At 34.3% G+C, this 15,838-nt stretch overlaps 1 protein-coding gene across 17 annotated transcripts in view; it reads left to right on the top strand.

Annotated features, from left to right (window-relative positions):
• The window catches only part of LOC143348816 (serine/threonine-protein kinase MARK2), a 294,206-nt gene that overhangs the window by 243,276 nt on the left and 35,092 nt on the right, over nucleotides 1–15,838 (top strand). For 14 of the 17 annotated variants that reach the window (XM_076779448.1, XM_076779452.1, XM_076779450.1 and 11 more), the window contains 4 exons: nucleotides 9,281–9,496; nucleotides 14,021–14,399; nucleotides 14,506–14,741; nucleotides 14,830–14,941. In XM_076779448.1, the coding sequence (XP_076635563.1) occupies nucleotides 9,281–9,496; nucleotides 14,021–14,399; nucleotides 14,506–14,741; nucleotides 14,830–14,941 (943 nt within the window). The remainder of the gene's footprint in view (nucleotides 1–9,280; nucleotides 9,497–14,020; nucleotides 14,400–14,505; nucleotides 14,742–14,829; nucleotides 14,942–15,838) is intronic. The other 3 variants (XM_076779449.1, XM_076779447.1, XM_076779446.1) reach the window with 3 other exon arrangements.

Genomic DNA, 15,838 nt, shown 5'->3' with positions numbered 1-15,838 from the left:
TTCTACATATTCTTCACTAAAATATGCGTTGATTGCTGTTTTAAATATTAAAATCGTTCAATCCGTTCAAAAATTATGACGTTTTCAAATTTCAGAGTGACATTTCTGGCCTGAAATTATATTTTCGGTAAGGAATTTTTTTCTCGAAAATGCGTAGGATTTCGTGGTTATGTCTATTCACCAAAAATTATTGCAATTGACCCCTGCATCCAAAAGTATTTTTTTTAGAACGAATTGAAATTTTTTTTTCGACGAAAAATTTAGGCACCCCTATCGATTTTACTTGAAAATTCATTTTTCATTTTTAATAATTTTGTTTGACGCTGTATGGAAATTTTGTTTAATACTTTTTTGTAGGTACCTATGGGCTCTACTTCAGAAAAAAGTTTCCTTGAAATATATTCGCTATTATAGGAGTTATGGCTGTTTGAAAATTGGACCATTTTTATGGGGTTTTTCTAACATTACGGTGCCAAGGAACAACTTTTCCAATAATTTCATAATTGTTAGATATTCTACACTAAAATACGCGACGTTTGGCTTTTTGAACATTAAAATCGTCCAATCCGTTCGGAAGTTATGGTGTTTTAAAGATTCGCATGAAATTTTGGGGAACCATTTCTGGCCTCACATTAGATTTTCAGTAATGAATTTTTTTCTCGAAAATGGTTAAGAATTCGAGGGTATGTCTATTAACCAAAAATTATTATAATTGGTCCCTGCAATCAAAAATAATTTTTTTAGAACAATTTAAAATTTTTTAATTTCGTTGAAAAATTTCACACTTTCTCGAATTTTTTTCTCTAAACTGGGTAGGATTTTCGGGGTATATCTATTCATCATAAATGATTACAATCGACCCTTGCAATGGGAAATAATTTTTTTAGAACGATTTGAAAAATTTTTTTTTTCGCCGAGAAATTTCATCTTCCCGAATTTTTTTCTCGAAGGAGGGTAGGATTTCGGGGATATGTGTATTCATTAAAAATGATTGTAATTGACCCCCGCAACCGAAAATAATTTTTCCAGAACGATTTGAAATTTTTTAATTTAATTGTTAATAACTTTTTAACGAAGCCTCCATCAACAAATTGGTATTCTTGATTTTCGTCTTATTTTGGCCTCTAGAACACCCTGTATATATTCGAAAAGGCTACCAATCAACTCGGAATTTTTTTTCAGATTCGATTAAAATGAAAATATTTTTATGGGAACGTATTACAATTTAATTCGTCGATTTAGTAAAAGAAATTAGAAGAATACACAAATTTAATCTGCATTTCATCCCCTCGTGGGCGAATCCAATTAGCCAGGACAAAAGGGGAAAAATCTTTTATCTTTCATTTATTTATTTTACTTTATATACATATACACACACATTTAATCAGAAACTAAATGAAAATATTGTAACAAGGGACCCTAAAATGAAACACTAATATAAATATACATATGTATAATGATATAATGTAAGATGGCGACTATATGGCGACATAAGTGTAGAATAAGTTAATATATTTAATATTCTATAATGAAAAAATGATTAAAACATACTAAATTCCATTTAACCCCCAAGTGGACTCTCAATCTCAACTGAATTATTTTACTTAACGTTAAAACAATGAACTAACCGGAAGATTACATAAATTTTCAAATAATTTCAGATTATTTGTCCAAGATATAAATGAGTTATACTTCCATGTTAGCTCACACAGTATATTCCTATATTTGTATAAACGTATACAAAAAATAGAACCATCTCGTGGAACTTAATCCAGCAGATGTCGCTGCCGTGACCACGTCGTTATCTCAATATTTACCAACGATTACATCGATCTATATCGAACAATTATTCTAAACTCGCGGCCCCGATAATCCACTCAAGGGTCAAAATGTCGCTTCAAAAGTTACAAGTACAAAGCCCAAACGCGACCACACGAAACAGTCCGTAATACGAGCTGAAAATTCAAAGCATAAAGCGAGAATCGCGCTGGCGGCGTCCAAATATTGAAGTTTACAGTTATATCGGTGATTCTCGGTCGCGATCAGCTGACCGGGCGAAAACTCGGTTTCGATCGCGTAGAGCGGTGGGGGGACGGTTCTCCGTGGGCGAGACTCGCGGCGGGAGATGGAGGGGGCACGGGAGTCGGGGCGGCAATGGCGGGCCGCGCATGCGCGCCGCGTCAGTCGTCGTCGGGCGGCGGACGAGGGAGGGCGCGGGGTGGCGCTCGGGTTTCAAGGGTGGTTCGTTTCCACGCTTCCAGCAGCAGCGACGGGGGTGGTGGGACTCGCGTATTGATTCTCCTTTCGCATCCCTCGGCTGTGTGTGAACTCCTCCTCCGGGTGACTCGTGGACTCGGCTCGGCTCGTCGAGGACAACGGGGAAAGGTAGTCGCGGCACACGGTCGTCGTCGGGACGACCGCGACGACGACCCAATATCAACCGGGCGTGCTAGTCGTTCCACGGATTCTCCCGTCGAAAGAGGATGAACGCGATCGGTGACGTCAGACGCGCTCGCGGCACGCCTCCGAAGACAGGATTTCAAACGTCGATCGATTCCTCCGTGCCAGTGGAACTGTCCGGCCAGCGTGGACGTCGTTCGCTTTAACGGGATATTCGTTTGGTGCTCGGTGCCGTGTGTGTCCGCTTGTGCCGCGCCTGTCGCGTCGAACTCTGTGGTTAGGTTCTCTCGCGGCCACTGGGCGAAGAATTCCACCGGAAGTCGCCAGCGACAACGTGCGATGCTCGACGGAACCGATAGTGTCCTCGATATTTCTCGCCGAGGAAACAGGAGTGCTACAGCTTGGGAAAACTTAGCTCGCCACTTTCGCCTTCGACTCGCGAGATAATTTCGTTCGAACGACACCGGAGTCGCCTGGAGCGTCCTCGAAGGGAACCTGATTCAGCTGTCGCGAAGCACCGACAGATTTCGTGGTTATCGATCGCGAGGGATTCGTAAATACCTGTAGCGTCGCGCGGGGTCCCAGTTCCATTCTAAGCAGACATGTTGTCGAGGCGCGGCGGAGTTTCGAGCGTGTCGCGAGAACAAAAATGGCCAGAACGGACGAGAACGAAACGGGAGATCTCCGTTCGGTCCGCACGGTCGATCGCGCGTCGTCGTCGTAGCCTCGAGACACCTGTTTCTGCCCGCCGAGAGGGATACGAGAGTGCCGTTTAAGAGAAGAGAGATAAACGCGTCGGTCACTCGCGACAGAATCCAACGAGGGACTAAAACCGCCGTACGTCGTGCGTCGATTTCGTTTCGACGACGATTGTTGCCTGTCTCACGGGACATCGAAGAGATCGATCGAGTCAATCAGTCAAGCTGGCGGCCTCGAAAGTTGCTGCGACCACCTCTAGCAAGGTGGTCACTCGTATCCGCACGCGGGTAATTGAACCGTTCTACAAATTAAACGCATGTCTAACGCAATTATTTATATCGTCGAGTGTCTGCGCGCGAGCACGATTTATTTAGGAAATTTAATTTATTTCTGAATCGAACATTTAGAGTCTGGTTCGAGCCCTCCTCAAACCCTGACGAACATAAAAATAGTACAAATACTAAATATATATTTTTTTTTATGCAAGTATTTGTTTCATTAACTGTCTTCATAGGAACACAAATTATTTAGGAAATTTAATTTGACGTAGAACGTTTAGACTCTGGTTCGAGTCATCTTCAAACTATGACAAACATAAAAATATAGCGAAATGTAAATATACAGTGTGTTCGACAACGATGGGAAAAATTTTAATGGGAGATTCTAGAGGCCAAAATAAGACGAAAATCAAGAATACTAATTTGTTGATGGAGGCTTCGTTAAAAAGTTATTAGCGTTTAAAGTTCCGGTCGTACTGAATTTTTTTCTCGAAAATGCGCAGGATTTCGGGGATATGTCTATTCACCAAAAATTATTGTAATTGACCCCCACAGCTAACAATATTTTTTTCAGAACGATTTGAAATATTTTAATTTTATCGAAAAATTTCACACCTTCTCGAATTTTTTTCTAGGAAGTGGGTAGGATTTCGGTGGTATGTCTATTCACCAAAAATGATTGTAACTGACCCCTGTAACCGAAAATAATTTTTTCAGAACGATTTGAAATTTTTTTTTTTAGTCGAAAAATTTACGCATTTAATTAGATTTTCGGTAAGGAATTTTTTTCTCGAAAGTGCGTAGGATTTCGGGGGTATTTGTAATGACCAAAAATGATTGTAATTTTCCCCCGCAACCGAAAATAATTTTTCCAAAAGGATTTGTAATTTTTTTTTTCCGTCGAAAAATTTCACACCTTCTTGAATTTTTTTCTCAAAAGTGGATAGGATTCGGAGGTATGTGTTATGACCAAAAATGATTGTAATTGACCCCCTCAACCGAAAATAATTTTTTCAGATCCATTTGAAATTTTTGAATTTAATTGTTAATAACTTTTTAACGGAGCCTCCATCAACAAATTGGTATTCTTCATTTTCGTCTTATTTTGGCCTCTAGAATGTCCCATTATAATTTTTCCCATCGTTGTCGAACACTCTGTATATTTTTTTTTTTCGTTAACAATCTTTACACGATCACAAATTATTTAAGAAATTTAATTTAACATAGAATGAACTTTCACATTCTAATTCAAGTCCTCTTCAAACCCTGACAAACATAAAAATATAACAAATCATAAATATTTTTTTCCATAAGTATTTGTTTCATTAACTATTTTTACACAAATACAAATATTTGTATAATTTAATTTAACGTACAAACTTTTAAACTCTAATTCTAATCCTCTTCAAACCCTGACAAACATAAAAATGTAACAAATTGTGAATACATATTTGTTTTACACAATTATTTGTTTCATTAAGTGTCTTCATAGGAACACAAATTATTTAGGAAATTTAATTTGACGTAGAACGTTTAGACTCTGGTTCGAGTCATCTTCAAACTATGGACAAACATAAAAATATAGCGAAATGTAAATATACAGGGTGTTCGACAACGATGGGAAATATTTTAATGGGAGATTCTAGAGGCCAAAATAAGACGAACACAAATTATTTAGGAAATTTAATTTATCATAGAACGAACATAAAATTGTACCAATTCTGTTTTCTAAATCTATATTCCAGAATTGATGCAACAAATTTAATACAAATTGCCTAAAATTCAAAATCGATACTTCAATCCTGAGTAAAACATTTTTTCAATAGATTGCACATACCTAACCATACACTAACTCTAAAAGAATATTTATTTATTAAAATTCTGTATCCATCGGAATTTCCAAGATCAACAGACTTCAAGGGAGAAAGTATTTTATTTATTGTTATACAGGGTGTTCGACAACGATGGGAAATATTTTAATGGGAGATTCTAGAGGCCAAAATAAGACGAAAATCAAGAATACCAATTTGTTGATTGGGGCTTCGTTAAAAAGTTATTAACGTTTAAAGTTCCGTCTGTAGAACAGCTGCGTACGCGGAACTTTAAACGTTAATAACTTTTTAACGAAGCCTCAATCAACAAATTGGTATTCTTGATTTTTGTCTTATTTTGGCCTCCAGAATCTCCCATTAAAATTTTTCCCACGGTTGACTGAACACCCTGTATAACCAGTTAAATGAGGCTTTGAAAAATGTATCGAAGTTCTTGTTTTTCTCTTCGAAAAAAATATTTGTTTCAAAAATTTAATTTGTACCCCCCCCCCCCTGCTCTTTCGAAAGATGACGGTGTTTTTAATTGGTAGAAAAATTGTTTTTGTTCGAAACGTTCAGTCGATATCTTTTGCAATTATGCGTCCCTCCCCTCGTTCCATTCTTCATTAGTTCAATCGCTAAACATAGTTTCGCTTGTTTATCCAGCGACTATGATGCCCGAGTTAACTCGGGCGTGGCAGAAACAAAGAAAAAAACGAGCTCTAATCTTTTAATAATATTGTGCATCAATGGTGTTATCACTTTGTATAAAATGCAATATTTAATTAAACGTGGATATAATTTTTCTCTTAAAAAATATTGTACCTCTACGACTCTCGAGCTAAAATGCGTTTTTAAAACCCCTGCAAAAGTGAACGAATAAAAAAGATGTATCCGTAGCTCGTTAAATAAAAATAAAAAGTGTCAAGTGTGGAATAAAATGTTTCGTATCAAAAACTGAAATTTTAATCCGTTCGATATAATAAACGTCACCAGTAAAGTGATACACGTTCGTTTGGTTATTTGTTGGTCAAATAAATTCGTAAAATCAGAGTTTAAAAGAGCGGTATAAAAATGAATAAATCGTGGATCGAGTGATTTTTGCAGGCGTCGCGAAGTCGGACAAAATATTTAATTCGTTAGAGAAGAAAAAAAGGGTCGAAATGAAGTACATTTTTCATCGAAAAAAGTCACAACGTTTCAAATTTCATTTTTTAAAAATCTCGTTTAACGATGCACCCGTACAAAAATGCACTTTTATCCGAGTTTCACACTTTTTCGATCGAGCTTCGAAACTCTGTATCTCCGGTTCTATTCTCGATGCTAGATAACAAAAAAAAAAATTATTTATTTACAAATAAAAATTATTATCTACTTGGAAGTTTTTCACTACTGTTGAATCTTTTTTTTTAATGTCGTGATGCAAGCATCTCGTAATTATTTAATCTGCTTTTGTACCATAATACAATTAGTAGAAGCGAAGGTCAGTTTAAACGGAATATACTTCAACCTTTAAATGTGAAATGTGATATCTCTAATTTTATATTCTCCATAATAATAAACCACAATTTTTATATGTCATTCTTACTAACATTCGTGAACTCTAATAAGAATTGTTATATAGAGTGTTCGACAACGATGGGAAAAATTTTAATGGGGGATTCTAGAGGTCAAAATAGGACGAAAATCAAGAATACCAATTTGTCGATGGAAGCTTCGTTAAAAAGTTATTAACAATTAAATTCAAAAATTTCAAATGGCTCTGAAAAAATTATTTTCGGTTGCTGGGGTCAATTACAATCATTTTTGGTCATTACACATATCCCCGAAATCCTACGCATTTTCGAGAAAAAAAATCCAAAAGGTGTGAAATTTTTCGACGGAAAAAGAAAAATTTGAAATCGTTCTGGAAAAATTATTTTCGGTTGCTAGGGATAATTATAATCATTTTTGGTCATTACACATACCCCCGAAATCCTACGCACTTTCGAGAAAAAAATTCCTTACCGAAAATCTAATTAAATGCTTCAATTTTTCGACGGAAAAAAAAAATTTGGAATCGTTTTGAAAAAATTATTTTCGGTTGCGGGGGTCAATTACAATCATTTTTGGTCATAAGTCATACCATCGAAATCCTACCCACTTTTGAGAAAAAAATTCGGGAATGTGAAATTTTTCGATGAAAAAAAAAAAATTTGGAATCGTTCTGGAAAAATTATTTTCGGTTGCGGGTGTCAATTGCAATCATTTTTGGTGAATAGACATACCCCCGAAATCTTGCGCATTTTCGAGAAAAAAATTCAAATAGATGGACAAATTGCCGTTCTACAGCCGCAACTTCGAACGTTAATAACTTTTTAACAAAGCCTCCATCGACAAATTGGTATTCTTTATTTTCGTCTTATTTTGGCCTCTAGAATCCCCCATTAAAATTTTTCCCACGGTTAGCAGAACACCCTGTATATATCTTACATTTTTATCGACAGATGGCGCATAGAGATAATAAATTTACGCGCAGTACAAAATTTATTCAACTGGATTTTCGAAAATTTACAGTAGTTTTCTAAAAGAGAAATAAACATTTATTTCCATTGCATTCTACATTTCTTCAAGTATTTATCGATTTAATTTTGTTAATTTCTAGTGTTAAATATGTTCCTATAAATTAGTGTTTTATTTCAATTTATTTACAAATCCATTTCCACGAAATATATATATACATTTACATATAAATTCGCAGTGGAACGTTTACTCTTGATTATTGCGTTTCTCTATGAATCCATTTTCGAAAAATATATATTTGTGCATAAATTCGTCGATGCAATGGATTTTGTTAGTCTTGATTATTGGGTTTGTTGGCCTAACCTGTGCCATTGGAAACGCGTCGTCAGCTCCCGGGAGTCAACGACCGTCTGCGAATATAAATTATAACTACTCTTTCCCCGTCGATTTCCATCGAATACTCGCCGCGAGATTCCGCCGCGCGGCGATTACGATTAAACAGCGCGGCGCGCTTCGTTCAAAACAATCTGTATCTGGTGCAGCTTTAACAAGGTTTAATTAATTCCATTGACGATCGTCCCGTTCGTCCCTGGAAATGTCAAGTGCGGTCCACGGAACAAATTAAACGACGCGTGGTCGTTGAATTTCGTAATTCTAAGCAACCGATCGCGTATGTGGCCAGCGTACGTAGCTTTGGCGCTACGCAAGCGCTGTCGCGCCTCTACTGGCGAAGCGGTGAACTGTTCACGCCAGCGTCCATGTTGCTTTTCTTTGTTCCAAGAAGGCCCTCATGCTTCACCACTCGATGAGTCGTGGCCATTATTCTGAGTCTAGTTCTAGTCACCTCACTTTGTTAATCGTTGTTTAAATAAATATAGTTATAGATTGTATAAATAAGCTGTTTCATTGAACATGCGTATTAATATAGGGTTAAGTGCTATACGTGTGCAGCAACCAGCGCCATCTATAGAACTTAACCTCTCGAAAGAGATCTTATCTAGATCCGAAAAGACAAAGAAACGTGACTTTGACTGAAATATTTACAATTGCAAATACATACAATTTTTTATATTGATACGTGGAGTTGCGTAAATAGAAAATCTAGAATTTATTAGAGAATTTTTATAATAGAATTTCTTTCTGATTGCAAAAATTTCTTCCGAGCTACATGATTTTTATAGAATATTTTCATGTTAGATAAATAATGAAAATTTTAAATGCACGTTTATTTGTCGATCGAGGACAATTTTTATATAGACCCAACATAGTAAACAACGAATAAAAGACATAGAAATGATCACTCGTTCGAATTCGAATTTTGTTGAACGAAATTTATTTCCTTTGACTGAAATATTTATAATCGTAATTCCAATAATAAATCTAGAATTTATTAAAGAGTGAATTTTTTTTTTGAAGTGTATTTTTGTTTTAAAATTGACGTGAATGGGGTACTTGCAACCCCCAATGTTGGAAGGGTAAAATAATGAAAATTTAAAATGCACTTTTATGTGTGATAAGATCGATAGCTATCGTGAAACCCCTTGTTGCTTCAATTTCGTGTAATTAACGGTTTGTTTCCACTTATTGCAGACAGGGGATGGCGTGGGAGTGTCGAGTAGCGGTGGTCGGCTCTCCTCGAGGAGTCGGACATCGGAGGAGCCTCACATCGGCAAGTACAAATTACTCAAAACAATTGGCAAGGGTAACTTCGCTAAGGTAAAACTTGCCAAGCATGTGCCCACCGGAAAAGAAGTGGCTATCAAAATTATCGACAAGACTCAACTGAATCCCAATAGCCTTCAAAAGGTAAGCATTTCACCCCAAAACTACTAACATCCACCAACTGTTCCAAGTGTGTTTTTAATATCCAGTTGTGTATTGAAAACACATTTTAATACACAATTCCAAAATCAAATTTTAAAATTTTTAATTGAATTTTTTATTCGTAGATTCTTTTATAGAAAGAGTGATAATTATGCGGATATTTATGCGTTTATGGGAAATTTAAATTTTCAGAAAACTACAGAATGCACTTAACTCGTTAAATCTTAATTATTCTACATTTTGATTTGAATTGAAATTTATGTAAAATTTAATAAAGGTATTTTTATTAAAATTAAATTAAGTTATGCAAAACTATGAGAAATATTTCAAGTAGGATGCGAATTATTATATTTAGGGGTTGAGACAACCCTCTGCAAAGCTTTCATTTAGTTAATTCTATTAATAAATATATGAATTTGTATAAAGATCTAGAAATTCATTTTATATCATATTTAATTTAATACATAATTCCAAAGTCAAATTTTTAAATTTGTGATTGAATTTTTTATTCGTAGATTCTTTTATAGAAAGAGTGATAATTAGACTGTGGATATTTATGCGTTTATGGGAAATTTAAATTTTCACAAAACCATAGAATGCACTTAACTCGTTAAATCTTAATTATTCTACATTTTGATTTGAATTGAAATTTATGTAAAATTTAATAAAGGTATTTTTATTAAAATTAAATTAAGTTATGCAAAACTATGAGAAATATTTCAAGTAGGATGCGAATTATTATATTTAGGGGTTGAGACAACCCTCTGCAAAGCTTTCATTTAGTTAATTCTATTAATAAATATATGAATTTGTATAAAGATCTAGAAATTCATTTTATATCATATTTAATTTAATACACAATTCCAAAATCGAATTTTTAAATTTTTAATTGAATTTTTTATTCGTAGATTCTTTTATAGAAAGAGTGATAATTAGACTGCGGATATTTATGCGTTTATGGGAAATTTAAATTTTCACAAAACTATAGAATGCACTTAACTCGTTAAATCTTAATTATTCTACATTTTGATTTGAATTGAAATTTATGTAAAATTTAATAAAGGTATTTATGTTAAAATTTTTACAAACGACAGTATATAAAAATTAAATTAAGTTATGCAGAACTGTGAGAAATATTTCAAGTAAGATGCGAATTATTATATTTAGGGGTTGAGACAACCCTCTGCAAAGCTCTCATTTAGTTAATTCTATTAATAAATATATGAATTTGTATAAAGATCTAGAAATTCATTTTATATCATATTTAATTTAATACATAATTCCAAAATCGAATTTTTAAATTTTTAATTGAATTTTTTATTCGTAGATTCTTTTATAGAAAGAGTGATAATTAGACTGCGGATATTTATGCGTTTATGGGAAATTTAAATTTAAAAAAAACTACAGAATGCACTTAACTCGTTAAATCTTAATTATTCTACATTTTGATTTGAATTGAAATTTATATAAAATTTAATAAGGGCATTTTTGTTAAAATTTTTGGAAACGACAGTATATAAAAATTAAATTAAGTTATGCAGAACTGTAAGAAATATTTCAAGTAGGATGCGAATTATTATATTTAGGGGTTGTTGAGACAATCCTCTGCAAAGCTCCCATTTAGTTAATTCTATTAATGAATATATGAATTTGTATAAAGATCTAGAAATTCATTTTATATCATATTTAATTTAATACACAATTCCAAAATCGAATTTTTAAATTTTTAATTGAATTTTTTATTCGTAGATTCTTTTATAGAAAGAGTGATAATTATGCGGATATTTATGCGTTTATGGGAAATTTAAATTTAAAAAAAACTACAAGAATGCACTTAACTCGTTAAATCTTAATTATTCTACATTTTGATTTGAATTGAAATTTATGTAAAATTTAATAAAGGTATTTTTATTAAAATTAAATTAAGTTATGCAAAACTATGTGAAATATTTCAAGTAGGATGCGAATTATTATATTTAGGGGTTGAGACAACCCTCTGCAAAGCTCTCATTTAGTTAATTCTATTAATAAATATATGAATTTGTATAAAGATCTAGAAATTCATTTTATATCATATTTAATTTAATACATAATTCCAAAATCGAATTTTTAAATTTTTAATTGAATTTTTTATTCGTAGATTCTTTTATAGAAAGAGTGATAATTAGACTGCGGATATTTATGCGTTTATGGGAAATTTAAATTTTCAAAAAACTACAGAATGCACTTAACTCGTTAAATCTTAATTATTCTACATTTTGATTTGAATTGAAATTTATATAAAATTTAATAAGGGCATTTTTATTAAAATTTTTGGAAACGACAATATATAAAAATTAAATTAAGTTATGCAAAACTATGAGAAATATTTCAAGTAAGATGCGAATTATTATATTTAGGGTTTGAGACAACCCTCTGCAAATTCTGCGAATTCGTAATTATTATTTGTTAATAATTTATACAAGGTGTTCTACCACCTCTGGGAAAAATTTTAATGGGAGATTCTAGAGGCCAAAATAAAACGAAAATCAAGTATAGCAATTTGTTGATCGAGGCTTCGTTAAAAAGTTGTTAACGTTCGAAGTTGCGGCTGTAGAACGGCAAATTTGTCCATCTATTTGAATTTTTTTCTCGAAAATACACAAGATTTTGGGGGTATGTCTATTCACCAAAAATGATTGTAATTGACCCCTGCAGTCGAAAATAATTTTTCCAAAACGATTTGAAATTTTTTTTTTCCGTCGAAAAATTTCACACTTTCTCGAATTTTTTTCTAGAAAGTGGACAGGTTTCCGGGGGTATGTCTATTCACCAAAAATGATTGTAATTGACCCTCGCAACTGAAAATAATTTTTCCAGAACGATTTGAAATTTTTTTTTTTAGTCGAAAAATTTAGGCATTTAATTAGATTTTCGGTAATGAATTTTTTTCTCGAAAGTGAGTAGGATTTCGGGGGTATTTGTAATGACCAAAAATGATTGTAATTAACCCTTGTAACTAAATATAATTTTTTTAGTATGATTTGAAATTTTTTAATTTCGTCTAAAAATTTCAGTACTTTCTCGAATTTTTTTCTCGAAACTGGATAGAATTTCGGAGGTATGTGTAATGACCAAAAATGATTGTAATTGACCCCTGCAAACGAAAATAATTTTTCCAGAACGATTTGAAATTTTTGAATTTAATTGTTAATAACTTTTTAACGAAGCTTCCATCAACAAATTAGTATTCTTGATTTTCGTCTTATTTTGGCCTCTAGAATCCTCCATTAAAATTTTTCCCAGGAGTGATCGAACACATATTTACAAAATACTTAGAATTAGAATTTAAAATATAAAACAAATATTTAGAATTAGAAGTTAATCTTGTGAAAATATACATTATCAATCTTTCAATAATACAATGTACTACTATAAATTCATTTAAATGCTTCAAAATTAATATTATTATTGTGCATTAAATTAAATATAATATCAAATGAGTTAATATACAAGATGTTCGGCTACCCTTGGGAAAAATTTTAATGGTAGATTCTGGAGGCCAAAATAAGACGAAAATCAAGAATACCAATTTGTTGATGGAGGCTTCGTTAAAAAGTTATTAAAAAATTAAATTAAAAAATTTCAAATCATTCTAAAAAAATTATTTTTATTTACAAGGATCAATTACAATCATCTTTGGTCAATAAACATACCCCCGAAATCCTACCCACTTTCTAGAAAAAAATTCTAGAAGTGTGAAATTTTTCGGTGAAATTAAAAAATTTCAAATCATACTAAAAAAATTGTATTTAGTTACAGAGGTTAATTACAATCATTTTTGGTGAATACACGTACCCCCGAAATCCTACCCAATTTCTAGAAAAAAATTCGAGAAGTGTGAAATTTTTCGGTGAAATTAAAAAATTTCAAATCATTCTAAAAAAATTATTTTTTGTTGCAAGGGTTAATTACAATCATTTTTTGTTATGAGACATACCCCCGAATTCCTACGCACTTTTGAGAAAAAAATTCGAGTAGGTGGACAAATTTTTCGACGAAATTAAAAAATTTCAAATTGTTCTAAAAAAATTATTTTTAGTTGCAAGGGTCAATTACAATCATCTTTGGTCAATGAACATACCCTCGAAATCCTACGCACTTTCCAGAAAAAAAATCCTTAAAAAAAAACTTCAAATCTTAATAACTTTTTAACGAAGCCTCAATCAACAAATCGGTATTCTCGATTTTCGTCTTATTTTGGCCTCTAGAATCCCCTGTTCAAATTATTCCCAGAGTGGAACACCCTGTATACAGTAAAATTTCTTGATCGAATATATACAACAAATAATATAAACATTTGGAGTCTTCAAATTTCAAAATTCCTCAGAGTAAAGCTAAAAACTCTATCAAAGAATCTTATCGCCCATACTTTCAAAAATACTTGGATCTGTTCAAACGAGCCCCCCCCCCCCCCCCCCCTACCCCGTACCAAGAGCGCATTATTAACAATATTCCCTGTTTCAGTTGTTCCGGGAAGTGAGGATAATGAAGATGCTCGACCATCCGAACATAGTGAAGCTTTTCCAAGTGATCGAGACTGAAAAGACACTGTACCTGGTAATGGAGTACGCCAGCGGCGGCGAGGTGTTCGACTACCTGGTCCTGCACGGTCGTATGAAGGAGAAGGAGGCACGAGCAAAGTTCAGGCAGATCGTGTCCGCCGTGCAATACTGCCATCAGAAGAAGATCATCCACAGGGACCTGAAGGCGGAGAATCTGCTGCTCGACAGCGAGATGAACATCAAGATCGCCGACTTCGGTTTCAGCAACGAGTTCACGCCCGGGAACAAGTTGGACACATTCTGCGGATCGCCGCCATACGCAGCGCCCGAGCTCTTTCAGGGTACAGGAACATCAATTGCGTTATCGTTTTCATATATAGTTTCTGTCAAACTGACCGTACAAATTGTAAACAACGCGACTGACGATGTGTTCCGATCACCCTGTAGGTAAAAAGTACGACGGGCCAGAGGTGGATGTCTGGTCGTTGGGAGTGATATTGTATACTTTGGTGTCCGGCTCGCTGCCCTTCGACGGCTCAACGTTGAGGGAGTTGAGGGAAAGGGTGTTGAGAGGAAAGTACCGAATACCGTTTTACATGTCCACCGATTGCGAGAACCTCCTGAAGAAGTTTTTGGTGCTCAACCCGACGAAACGGGCCTCATTAGAGGTACGTGGCGACAAGGTTCGATCGTGTTCCGAAACATGTAACGCCTCCGTTGCGTTTAAGATCGACCGACAGTCTCTAACTTATTCTCTCCGTTCTCCCGTAGACTATAATGAAAGACAAATGGATGAACATGGGATACGACGACGACGAACTAAAACCGTACTTAGAACCCGAGCCCGATTATAAAGACCACAAGAGGATAGGTGAGTCTGCCAGTATGTACATAACACTTACTACTTATTGTTTTTATATAATATATGTAGTTGCATCGTTTACGACCACCTCGTGCGCCCGTGAATGTGGCGATCGCAGCACCGAGATGCACCCCAGTCGCGGTACAATTAAAAATTACGTCCGTTCGAGGCGAGCCTCTGCACCGTTTATGAGCGCGTTTATTGACCGCAATAGTAACTGCTGACTCGAAGGTGGTCGTAATCAAACCAATTCTCCAATTTGGAGAATTGGTGTGCGATGGCGTAGACACAGCATAGATGCATGGATACCTCTTCGTAGATAGGACAATGGTAGAAGGTAGAACGTTTTGGATCTCGCTGAAGATGAAACATTTTTACGCAGCAAGTATCTACAGGGCTGAGAATTGTAATTGATATATGAAAAAAATTAAAATGTAGAGTATAAGTTTCCATTCGAGTCTTTTCGTTCAAGGAAAACAACCTTTGAACCATGTTGTTAGCGTTGGAACAATCAAAAATGCACAAAAATGGACGACAATTTTGAATTCTTTTGTTAGCATGTTCGTGATCGGAGCAAACAAGATGATTTCGTAATTGAAAATGGCGATTTCGAATTTCACGTTGCAACAACATCTTGATCTATTAATTACCGGATATACCAAATTGGAGTTGATCCTCTTAACGCCGTATTAAATCATCTGTGCCTCGCGTTCTGGATAGAGTCCATCTTCACAAAATAATCATCCATTCAGAGAATTTTCTTTCGTCGTAGAACTTTATTTTTAACCCTTTGGAATATGATTTAATTAGAAGCAATTTCTCGAAAGTATTCGATTTTGTTTAAATTTGCTTGTACAAGCTTACGAGGGAACAAATTTATTTCACGAATGTCTTGCAAAATGTGTTGATTTTGAGTTT

The sequence above is a fragment of the Colletes latitarsis genome, chromosome 12, assembly GCF_051014445.1.
Source record: "Colletes latitarsis isolate SP2378_abdomen chromosome 12, iyColLati1, whole genome shotgun sequence".
NCBI lineage: Eukaryota > Metazoa > Arthropoda > Insecta > Hymenoptera > Colletidae > Colletes > Colletes latitarsis.
This window is presented reverse-complemented; position numbering and strand designations above follow the sequence as displayed.